General features: G+C 34.7%; 1 protein-coding gene across 2 annotated transcripts in view; it reads right to left on the bottom strand.

The window, feature by feature from the left end:
* Positions 1 to 12,205, bottom strand: part of LOC121331156 (catenin alpha-2-like) — a 511,986-nt gene that overhangs the window by 469,049 nt on the left and 30,732 nt on the right. For both annotated transcript variants that reach the window (XM_041278373.1, XM_041278382.1), the window contains exon 2: positions 11,880 to 11,986. In XM_041278373.1, the coding sequence (XP_041134307.1) occupies positions 11,880 to 11,981 (102 nt within the window). In that variant the 5' untranslated portion in view covers positions 11,982 to 11,986. The remainder of the gene's footprint in view (positions 1 to 11,879; positions 11,987 to 12,205) is intronic.

Below are 12,205 nucleotides of genomic sequence, written 5' to 3'. Positions count from 1 at the left end.
AAGATCCAGTCCCCTGGAGCAGCTACTATTTTGGAGGTTCTGCTACTGTGCTACGTCAAAGGGGTATAATACTAGGATTCCCTGAACATTTATGAAATACTAGTTCAGTACTGTGTGTGTTTTCTTGTTTAATTTTTTTTAAGGAATTAATTGTTCTTAATACTGTATTTCAATGAAAGTTTATTGTGGCATTTTAACTGACATACTAAAAGCTCTGAGTCGGGTTACTTAGTAACCGGTTTAGGGGTCCTTCAGAAACTGCTGTGCAAATGTCGCCTTGCTATCATTATCAATCGCACGTTTACTTGGTTTCTTATCAATTATTAAAATGGGAATCACAAATTAAACAAAAAATGTCACGCTCCTCCATCTAAAAGATCGAGGTTGGTTTGTCAGAAATATTGAGAAGAATTTAGCACAGAATGCTAATTCATTAAAAGAAAATGAATAGACTGATCTTCAGCTCTGTGCTGCTTTCGCATTTTTCTTTAAATGTACACTCAGTTGGAAGTTTTTATTTCTTTAAATGGACGGCCTCTAATTTTCTCCCTCTCCTGTGCCGAGGGTTACACACATTACATTAGGGATTCGGGTTTTCTGTGTTTCCGTCCGACTTTTCGGCTCTCCTTTACGAATGAATTTCACAATTAACACATTTCTCAGTTTTAATTCAGAAAACAAAACACATTAGTACTCAGGGTCATTTTAAAAGGAAAGTCATTAAACACAATGAAAACACCAAAAACCAGAAGCCCTCAATATATTTATTATTGCTTGTTACTTTATTTATATAATTGAAGGTTCTGATGAGTGTCTCTTTTTTAACTAAAATCTACACTAAATAAGATGCAGACTGTCCAACAAGTATTAAACCATTACAGTATTGAAAATAAAACATGATAATTTATATTAATAAACCAAATTCAGTTTCTTCAGTATGTTCCTTAAGAAAGACAGTTACATGTCCAACGATTTTTAAAGTCTTATTTGCCATTTTATTTCAAACATTGTATCTATCCTTTTTTTTTTTCTTCATTATCCTGACAGGCTGTTTTGAAATTTAACGGAAAACTAGCAGTTTGAAGCCTACTAGTTTGTCAGATTACATTTTGAAATGAAAACAACATATTTTTAAGCACTTTGATAGTTAAGAGTAAATCAAAGTAGCTACTTTAGAGGTATACAACTAACATAGCTTCATAAAGGTAGGTATATGGTGCATCTCTCAACTTACAGCGGCACTATCATATGGGGAGACAGAATCGGAAGGGTTTATTCTATCTTATAATGCCTCTGGGAGGCAGTATCTGTTACAAGACCTGTCACACTTCTCTGTGAAACATGGTGGGCATCATGACTATCACTCACATAGGTACAAGAAATATCAGCAATACGCAAAAATATGACACCTACCCATTACTGTATGCTTGGGAAAACGGGTTAGGGTTAGGTTTAACCCGCTGGAAATAATTTATGAATTTTGGATACTACATATTTGTTTTACTACATTTGTGTTTTTGAGGTGTTGTTATTTTGATATTTATTTTTATAAAGTTTTAAGGTTGAACATTCCAGTCCAGGTTTGATAGCACTTATGAGATCCTAAAACACTCTTCATTACTAATATTTAAATCCAGAATAAACAGAATTCCAAATAAATAAATACATAAATAAATCAGTGTTGAAGTATGTTTATTTATTTATTTATTTATTTATCCATTTATTTAATTTCTAACTGCAGTGTGTTTACAATTATAATTATAGATTGGACAGCAGAAATGAGGTAATTGGCTTTCCAGAGGCTAAGATCCTTTTAATTTCTACGGGCTAGCAGCCAATGGGGCTACTATTTTCTACCTTTATAAATTGTCATCTCTGACAAAATCATCAGAAACAAACTATCTATCAGCATGGCCAGGCCATGTCACTATTATTAAGGTCACAGAGTATCACTGTTACATTTCTTCCTCTGCTGTGACATACCAGCTTCTGAACCCTGCACCATTCAACCAAGGGCGAAGGCCACTGATACCGTTACTTCTTCCATTTTATCAAGAATTCCATAACATACTTTAAGCTATCACAGTGGGCCTGTCACATTGTAAATCTTTTTGAAAATCCTGAACTGTAAAAACAAATTACAATCAAGTAGGCTAACTGTTTCCATGTAAATTAAGCTTAAAATATACACAGAACATTTTGCTGGGTAAGCCCCAATAAAGCATAATAAATGCACTCAGTTTAGACAGAGGATATGACAAATTCTTTTTTTTTTTCCCCTTCATGCAACCCTTTCAAATGGTCTTCTGTAAAAGTTAACAGTCAACACCAAATAATAACACTACAGCCATACAATATGACATTACTGTTCAACATTGGGATTCTGTGAGTCCATTGTGCATCCACACAGACAATTTGAGCTGAAAACGGCCTTTGGTAAATAGAAGTAAAACCTGACTTAATGTCAAATAGCATGCTGAAGGCTAAACTATTAAATGAATGTCAGGCTCACAAAAAAATGATTGTGGGTAACTGTGGGTGAGACATTGACTACAATACACTGCGGCCAGTGAATAATAACCTTATGGTGTGTATTCATATATCAGAGTGAATGTGTTATTGATATTAGCTACACAGCAATTTAAATGGCAGTTATTCTGATTCCTACAAAGCTTGGTTAAATACAAAACTTAGTTTTTTTTTTTTTTTTCCTTTCTCATTTTCTCACCTTGAATAGGAGTAACTACTGTAAATCAGAACATGAAAAAAAAGCATAAAACCACATGACCTTTCCAGGACCCTTGCGTCTATTTGCATTCAGACACAGTTGCTGTCTCTGACAAAACATTAAAGATGCAGTACTCAGATAATCACTTCAGATCTCAGACACATTTCATTGTAGTTGTCGTCTACTTTATACTTTTTTTTTTTCTTAACCCTGTGAGCATATTTTCAAATCCTTGAAACAATATTGCTCAAATTAAAACTGCTAAATCTGTCTGCACACATGAACACTCTACAAATCAATAGAGATAATTTATCTATAGACCAAATTTCAAACTTTTCATCTCTGCTTGGGAGGTTGTGGTGGAACATCAAGGACCATAGTGTGCCTAAAGATGTACATATACCCATACTTGGACTGTATCTGATATATTGTACGTGACTGTGAACTAGTCTAGAATATCTATGCCACCCATGAACTTATTCTTCTGGCTAGCTATCACGGTACAGTCAATGCCCATGTGCAATGCACTGTTTTTTGTTTTTGTTTTGCCTAGCTACATACCATACTTTAATCAGCTGGTGGTGGTCAATGTCAGATGACAGACAGAAGTACAGCTGTGTGTTTATTTGATGTACCTGACAGCAAATTCTATGACTGTAATGTTAGGCACAATGATCTGCAGTAATAACTTAGGATGCAATGCTGCATATTTGCAACACAAAAAAAATGCTCCCAAAATGTGCTAAAGTGACTGATTTCAACCTATATTTTTAACTGAACAGTACCTTCTGTCTATAAACAGGTCACACTGATTTTTTGTTTGCTTTACATATACTCCCTTGATATTGTGAGAATCGAGTACACACATGTAGGAAGATTATGTACCTGGAGGAAACCATGTTTCTGTCACTGTTGCAGGGAGGCAACCGTTGGTCTCAGGATATTAAACAAATATATATATATTTATGAGGGTTTTTTTGACACTTCCAGGGGAGGGAAAAAATATTTCACATTTGCAATATGGGGTCTCACAGTGTGAAAGCCAAACAGCCTTTTTGTAGATCAGAAAGTGGATATTTTTAGAGTTTTAAATTGCAGGGCTATACTAAATAGTATTTTAATCACAGTGCCTTCCTCTAATTCCCAGTATTGTAGCACAGTAAAATGAAACAATTACAGCACAGTAATTTTAACCCAACCATAGCGGGTACTGTATACCATGGTAAAAGAATAGCAAAATACAAAACATAATGCAAGCATATATTTGGCAGAAGTGAAGTAAAATCCAGGGTTGCTGTGCAAAAGGCTACACTGCTGTAATTCTAAGCTGAATGTTGGACCCTTTTCACCGCAATCAAAGAAGCCATTCCTTTCCAAATCAGAACCCAGAACCACCATAATTAAAATGATTGAAACACCATAAAATAGCATTTGAAATAGCGTTTAGTAACTCTGCTTTGCTTACTATTGGGAGAACTATTTCAGCAAATAGGAGTTTAATTACATGTTTTCATTGCATGAGATACATCCTTTGTTATTCTGGCACAATCAATGAGTGAACAGTTGCATTAAGTATACACGTTTACAAATAGAAAAGATTTAAGGAAAATCAAATATATGCAATAAACAGATCCAGAATTGTTGTGTTAATTTCATGAATTACATTTTCCTCAGCTAAAAGTGAATTGAATTTGGCCCTATGTCTGAAAAAATCTCACGTTAGTCTGTTAAAAACTGTCCAGACCTAAACTCCAGCAAATAAAACAGCATCTACCAAGAAAAGGCTGTTGATGTGTAATAAGTGTCACCTGAAGCTAAGGATCATCTGAAATGGCCAGACACAGCAATCACCTGAGACATCGACAGTCTACTGTAGCAGCCAGTGTGCACAGGGAGCTGCAGTACAAAGAGACCAGCTGCAGTATGATTTTCATTTCACTCTGTAATAAATGACGGGATGTGTAACTGCCATAAGCAACAGTATGCATATTGAAATTACAAAAAGATAGCATAACTATCAATACTGCTATACATGTCCAATACTATAAATTGTAATACACCCAGGTTTATTGTATGTGCACTTTGTTGTCCTAGTATTAGTGCCTATAGTACTTACTATGTATGAATGCAGATGATGGCTCTTGGGTACCTTTCAAAAAGGATTATCTTCTTAAGACTTGAAAAGGTACATCGGTGATCAAAGCCTTTTGCTAGCAATTCGTTTTAACACTGATCAAGATTAAACATTTGATTGCCTACTGAATGGCTTTTAAAAACTTTTTTTTTTTTTTTTTTTTTTTTTTTTTTATCTCTGACATGAGGCAGGCTAATTTACATAATGTTGGAACACTATATGGTTTGCTGGTGTCAAAGCTTGGAATTACTGTTAAGGTTCTACAAGCATCACTGTCTCAACCAGAATTAGATTGTAGTAAAATAGAGAAAACACCCACAGAAAAAGGATGGTTGTTCTTCAAAAATGTAGTACTAGAGGCGCAAAACAATTGCATCCCTAAAGTAGACAAATCTAAAATGTAAAACTAAATGGCCAAAATGGTTTAATAGATCAATTAAAAAAAAATATTCAGCGAAATAAGGCACTTTACAGAGCATCAAAAAAGGACCAAAAAGAAAGTACACAGAAAGAGTACACGGAACTGCAAACGCAAGCCAAAAGGAAGTTAGAAAGGCCAAGAGAGAAATAGAAATGAACATTGCTAAGGGGGCTAAAACCAATTCCAAAATGTTTTTTCCAGTATTACAACAGCAAGATAACATTCAAAGAGGAGGTTAAATGTTTAAGAGATACAAATGGCAAAATCGTAGATGAAGAAAAAGAAATAGCAAATATATTAAATGATTACTTTTCACAAGTTTTTACAAAGTAAGGTACGGACAACATGCCCCACATGTCATCCAGTTCCTATCCAGTTTTAAATAACTTTAGCATAACCAAGGCAGAAGTGTTAAAGGGACTAGGAGCTCTTAAAACAAACAAATCCCCTGGGCTGGATGAGATCCTCCCAATAGTACTCAAAGAAATGAAAGAAGTTATTTACAAACCGCTAACCAAGATCATGCAGCAGTCTCTTGACACAGGGGTGGTACCGACAGACTGGAAAATTGCAAACGTAATACCGATCCACAAAAAGGGAAACAAAACTGAACCAGGTAACTACAGACCAGTAAGCCTGACTTCTATTATATGCAAACTTATGGAAACTATAATAAGATCCAAAATTGAAAATTACCTATATGGTAACATATTTAGATTTCCAGAAAACTGAATTTATCTTACAATAAGTAAACTACAGTAACTGCAGTAAACCGATTATACTTAAATATTTAGGCAGATCTATTATCAAATTCACAAGGAAAAAGCTTGATCTGGAGACAAAATCCTGTTTTAAAGTCTAACTAACATTTAGAAAATAGTCAGTCAACAGTACAGCACACCCTCGCTATAATGAACCTGTTGAGGTCTAAGCCTTTTGTTCGTTATATTGAAGGGCTCGTTATAGCGAAAGGACAATCAGATTGTGAATAAAAGTAGAATTACATGTACCTGTTCTTCTCATGTACGCAGTATTCTGTAATTGCTTTATCCTATTTGTTGAAGAATTAAAATGCAGTACAAAAAAATTCACAAATCACAAATTGAAGCTGAACTTTTATTCAAAACCAATCTGCCATGAATCAATTGAAAGTCTTAATGCAGCACGCAAAAATCTCAAACTGAGCTTTTATTCCAAATCAACCCGACATGAAAAGTTCATCAGCTCCTCAAGTTTTTTTTGTTGTTTTTTTTTTCATTAATCAATTTTGCTTGGCCGCATGGTTGCTGAACAAGCCAAAAAACAGAGTGCTTTTTGACAACCTATATTCACGACAGAGATATGCCTGCATTATTTCAAATGATCAATATAGTTTCCAGCTTTGTTGCAACATAAAATTATTTAAGTTTCGGAGGCACAGTTACACCATGCATGCGTTTTATTAAGACAAAAGTCCAGGGCCCTTACAAAAAAGTCCTGGAGGATTTCTGTAAAGGAATCTTGCAGGAAATCCCACAGGATTTTGAGGCCAATTTAACAAAAGCGCTCCAATCTTTTCATATGAGGAAGTACTGGAAAGCATCAGAAAACAAACATTTTCTGTTGTTTTATGCAATACCTTGCAAAGGGTATTTTACCTAAGTGCTTGGAACACCTTATTGTTTTAGTACACGGAACATATATACTGCTCAAGGACTCAGTTTCTCACAGTGAAATACATTCTGTTGCTATATGCTTTAAAAAAGGTCTCATATTTTTTTAAACACTATATGAAAAATGGTATATGAGCTATAATGTGCATATCTACTTCATGCCTCTGAATGTGTTAAAAACTGGGGTCCAATTAGGTGTTATAGTACATTTCCATTTGAAGGAAATAACGGAATGCTGCTGAAATTGTTTCACAGAACACAAGGAATACCTGAACACATTTTTTTAAATATTCCTGACACAGGCATATAAAGACAGAATGTCTCACAGCAAATGTTTTGTTGATGAAATGCTGAAAGGTTATCTGTGAACAAAGAAAAGTGATCAAAAATACAATGTTTTGTTTAGGGGCTCTCCAGAATCAAGGTTTCCTTCACCACAAGAATCATATTTACTTGAAGCATCTGGTATCTATGCATCACAAATTTTCAACTTTTATATAAGGGCAATAGTTAATGGAACAAGGATGTATACAAAAAAATGTTAAGCAATTGCAAAAAAAGATCAGATTCCATTTTAGGAAATGGAGGCATTGAACTGTTTAATCTTTGTTCATATGTTGAGGGTTTTGTCATTATTTATCCGGTTTCCACTGCTGACAGCGATATTGCTGCAGATTCTCAAACTGGTGTTTGTGCTGTGGGCATTGTAATAATTACAAACATATCAAATAATCTTAAAACAGCAAAATGTTCAGACGTTCAAGCAACATGTGTGTTTTTAGACAATATACAGGTATTTTACTTTTTGTTGCTTTCATCCAAACAGACGGGAGTTGGAATAATTATTGAAATGCGTATATATAGGGTTGTTAAAATAACTAGTCATTATATGGAGTTCCTTGTAATCATGTTATTTTTTAAAGTAATCAGTAATATGTTATTTTTTTTTTTTTTTTTTTTTTTTTTTCGAATCGCAGTTATAACTTTAGGAAGGAATGTTATGTAAGCCATTATCTTTAGGAGCAATTTAATTCTTTGTCTCCTTTTTACACCTATGTTAATTATTAACTTTCAAAACAATGTGTGATGTATTTGTTCAGATCCTGTTGTTATCCCTCTGTGGGGATTGTTTTATGTTGCTACTAATTTTCAGTGGGCCATGTTGTATATGGGTCATACCTCTGAAGATGAAGTGTAAAATTATCTTAGTCTTCTCCCCCATTATTTTTTATCTTTATTTTAACTTCTGAAACATCACTTAACATCTGAAATGATAAAACTTCTGGTTCGACTTCGACTCGCGCAGTGTAGATGGGATTTCTGTATGCAATGTAGGTATGATTGTGTGTAAGGCGTGCAGTGTAGACCAATCCGCGAGCAGTATTCTGTAAACAAGGAAGTGTCATGTCCTTGGTCAATGATCACAACATTTACTATAACCAAAATTCTACAGTGGTGTATGCATCATAGATCTCTTTCAAAAGAAGGATTATAGTATTTTACAGCCATCCAGTGGGAAACTTATAAAAATGGCTTAGATTAGATGGTGAATGTCACAATATTCCCAAGTTTAATACATAGTTTAAGTCTGTGGACTTCACTGACATTGCCAGACATAGCATGTCTTCTGTAGTGTGCAAGGTATACAGTATTTGTATTTGGACTACTTTAAATTGTAATAATAAAAAACCTTATTCTAATTCAAGTCATGTAGAACCCACCTTGATTAAAATAATCAGACTAGGCAACGTTTCTAGTGAATACAAAGGAACCGTTTTATTAGAAATAAAACAAATAAAAGAAAAAATAAAGGTGCAACAACTAAACTAAAATAATACAGAAAGGAGGAATTAACTAAACTAAATTGTTCAGAAAAGAAAGTTTAAACAATGACACTCCACTCCCACTGGTTGATCAGCGAGCCAACGCAATCTATGGGAGATTCCCTTAAGGTTACAACAGCATTCCTGAAAGCTATTTAAGATATTTAAGATAAAGGATGGTCTTAACAGGGGTATCGTTAGTAACACAAATATTAATACTTTTGTTAATATTTAATAATCGAAGCATCGTTAAATCAGTCTCACATGTACATGGTTCAGAAGGAAATTCTCACTCTTACGAGATAAAGATGCTCTCTGCATCCAGACAACCTATCAAGAATGATCTATTACCACGACAGCTAAATTTGGATTCCAGCCTTAAACTCAGAATCTCTACCTATATAGTCTTAGATTATATATATATATATATATATATATATATATATATAATATATAATATATATATAATAATATAAGAAGATATAAAATTCGCCTTGTGTAATCGGAACACATGCTGTTTTTGACCTATGACCTACCTGTAAATTACTGGTACTGTTTTGACTTCATATTTACTATTACATAATATGATTTTCCTGTGGTATATTCATTTTGGATTTTTATTACATAACATTATAAATTTGAATTCATTTCAACCAGCTTTTAAAATAATCTATTTATGAATGAGCTGCTGAGTTAACAGACAAGGGCTGTATGTCTTTTTTTATTATTATTGGAACAAAAAACACTAACAAAAGAAAATGTAGTGGAACACAATATTAAATATTATTCTATATATTTTATCTTTTTACATCGCTGTAAATCTTCACCACTTCTCTAATTAATAATAGTAATAAATGATAACAAATATTAATAAGAGTAAAAAAAAAATACATTGTAAAAAAAAAAAAGTGAGGCACAACCATCAAAGTAACCAATGAAATGCGCTGGCTGCCAGCTTATTTTGAACATCATGACATTATCTTTTTGCTTTTGTTGCAGGGAAGTTAGTGCAGGCTACTGAACTGAAAAACAGTGAGAGCATCTTGGTGCATCTCAAGGAGAAGGACTGTTGCATTAGAAGTGTGTTACCACGTAACATGCTACAAGGAGTATGTGTGAATCCCCTCACAAGGGTCCAGGCATCCTAGTCCTCAGAAATACAGTATGAAAAATCTTGAAAAATGTGTGTGTGTCATTTGTATAATCAGCCTTCATCACATGATGTTAATGAAGCTCGTTACAGGGTGTTCTGCCTTGTGTCATCATCACCATCTGGTTTGGATGACAGTGGACCTTGCCCCAGATTGGTGACAATGGACCCTGCCCCAGAGAGTGTTATACAGGTCATCAGTTGCTGATGTAAATAGTTGAAATGTGAGACAGGAAGGTGTTCATGTCGGTCTTGTGGCTTGTCTTGTACAGACATGTGTAAATGTAAAGACTGCACGAACGTCACTGAGACTAGATCTGAGACTCTTTCAAGAAATGACTTCGGGTCTGATGATGACTTATCAGTCTGATAATAATTTCCTTCCAGGTTCAATGTAAATATGTAAACATTCATTTTGTTTATCGTTCCATTTTGTTTTTTTATGTTTTGTTGCTTTGCACTAACTCTTAAAAATAAAAATAAAAAGTTTAAATTTTGTGCACCAACTTGAGCCTCCAGGCTCCACCACTTCTTGCACCACTCCACACCAGTTATTTAATTTATTCATATTATGTACTCACACACTCCTAATTATTGGGTGAGGCACCATTCCTGAAAGACAATAAAATTGGTCTTGACTGGCTCCTGGGGCAGTTTCAGTGGAGCCCTCTTCAGTCTGCAGGAAAGTGATGAGTACAGTAATTGCACCCACATAGAGTATTTGTGATGTTTCCATGAACCAAGTATTAGCCAAATAGCTTAAATACTAGCAGAGTTATGTAACTATACAATTACATAATTAATTAATTTTAGCGAAATTGCATTTTTCACGTTTCTACAGAATTGTCTAGTGGGTTTACTGACTTGATAATTACAGGATTTGTAGTCAGTATACATGCCTATAGCTCCACCAAGCTAGTGGAGACCAAACATAGCAGAAGGCACCAAAAAGGCACTTTTTCACCCTACCATGCATTCTTTGACCTCATCGTGACAAAAAACTGGCACAATCTGAAGTAGAACTTTTGACACAAGCACAGGCATAATATTAAATATTCTATACAAAATGTATAGAAAACTTAGACCCCAGACCATTGCAATGAAACTCATTTTCTAAGCATATTTTCTGGCCTCAGATCGTGGCCTATTTATGAATATATCCTCTTACACTGAAGTGAAATTCAAAAGTGCTATAGGCTGTATGTCTCTGTTGCATTTATATATTCAAACTTTGAACAAGGATTTTGAGCAGAAAATGATTTCTATTACTTAATGCTGATTATGTTGCATTATAGTAATAGCACTACTGAATGAACTACAGAAACCCTTTTGCAAAATAAAACTAGAAAAACCTCTTCATTACCAGTGTTAGTCTATGTATAGATGAGTGAATCAGATTTCACTTCTTTCATGCACTGAAGGAGCTGCCCATGGTCGCTACCCACTGTATCATTAACTCTTTCAGTACTGTTAGTTACTCATCAAGCATGATGACTCAACAAACAAGCATGCCTGTTGCAAATTCCTTGAAAGGTTGTGACTACAATACTTGTGTTTGCCACGGCTAGGACCTCTTTCCTCTAACATATACACCCGTGGGGATTTAGCAGGCATGAAGCCACTATACTGACAATCAGAGAGTAGTGGGTGTGTGGACTGGGCTACCAAGTCATGTTATTGAGTCAGATCCTTTAAGACCCAATTTGACAACGTTTTTAACTAATAGGAACCAGACAAGCTTAGATGGGCCAAATTGTAAGCCCTGTACACTGTAGTATAAATATATAAATAGTTTAAAACCTTGTGGAGGATAATACTGAGAGAAAAAGGATGAGCAACAGCATCTTTGGACACAAACAAGCCCACAATGATAAATTAGTAATGTACTTTGTCATCCCAACTGTTACGCTTATGTTCAGGGCAGGACAGAGTAAAGCAAAACTGACACTGTTTACAGTATTATATTCATACCTGTGTGACCAATGGCTCCAGAAGCCGTTCTACAGTAAGGGTTCTTATCTCTAAATTCTTTGGGTCCCATTTCATCAGGATAGGTGATGTTGCAGTAGTCATGTTGCCTGGGGATAAAAAAGCAAAAACAGTGTCAAATCCTTCATGTACTCCAAGCATTGCTACAACCCCTTATCCTTAAGAGGCTGCGAAGAGTATAACAAGAACACGCTAAAGATAATAAAAAAAAACATTAAGCTCAATGCTATTTGCTTTGACGTGTTATGGCACAACTCTGCACTAAATATAGACACAAGACGCAATACGTAGGTTGTTTCTTGAAAGAT

Source organism: Polyodon spathula, chromosome 2 (genome assembly GCF_017654505.1).
Source record: "Polyodon spathula isolate WHYD16114869_AA chromosome 2, ASM1765450v1, whole genome shotgun sequence".
NCBI lineage: Eukaryota > Metazoa > Chordata > Actinopteri > Acipenseriformes > Polyodontidae > Polyodon > Polyodon spathula.
The sequence above is the reverse complement of the archived record's forward strand: the minus strand, read 5'-3'. Positions and strand labels throughout refer to the sequence as shown.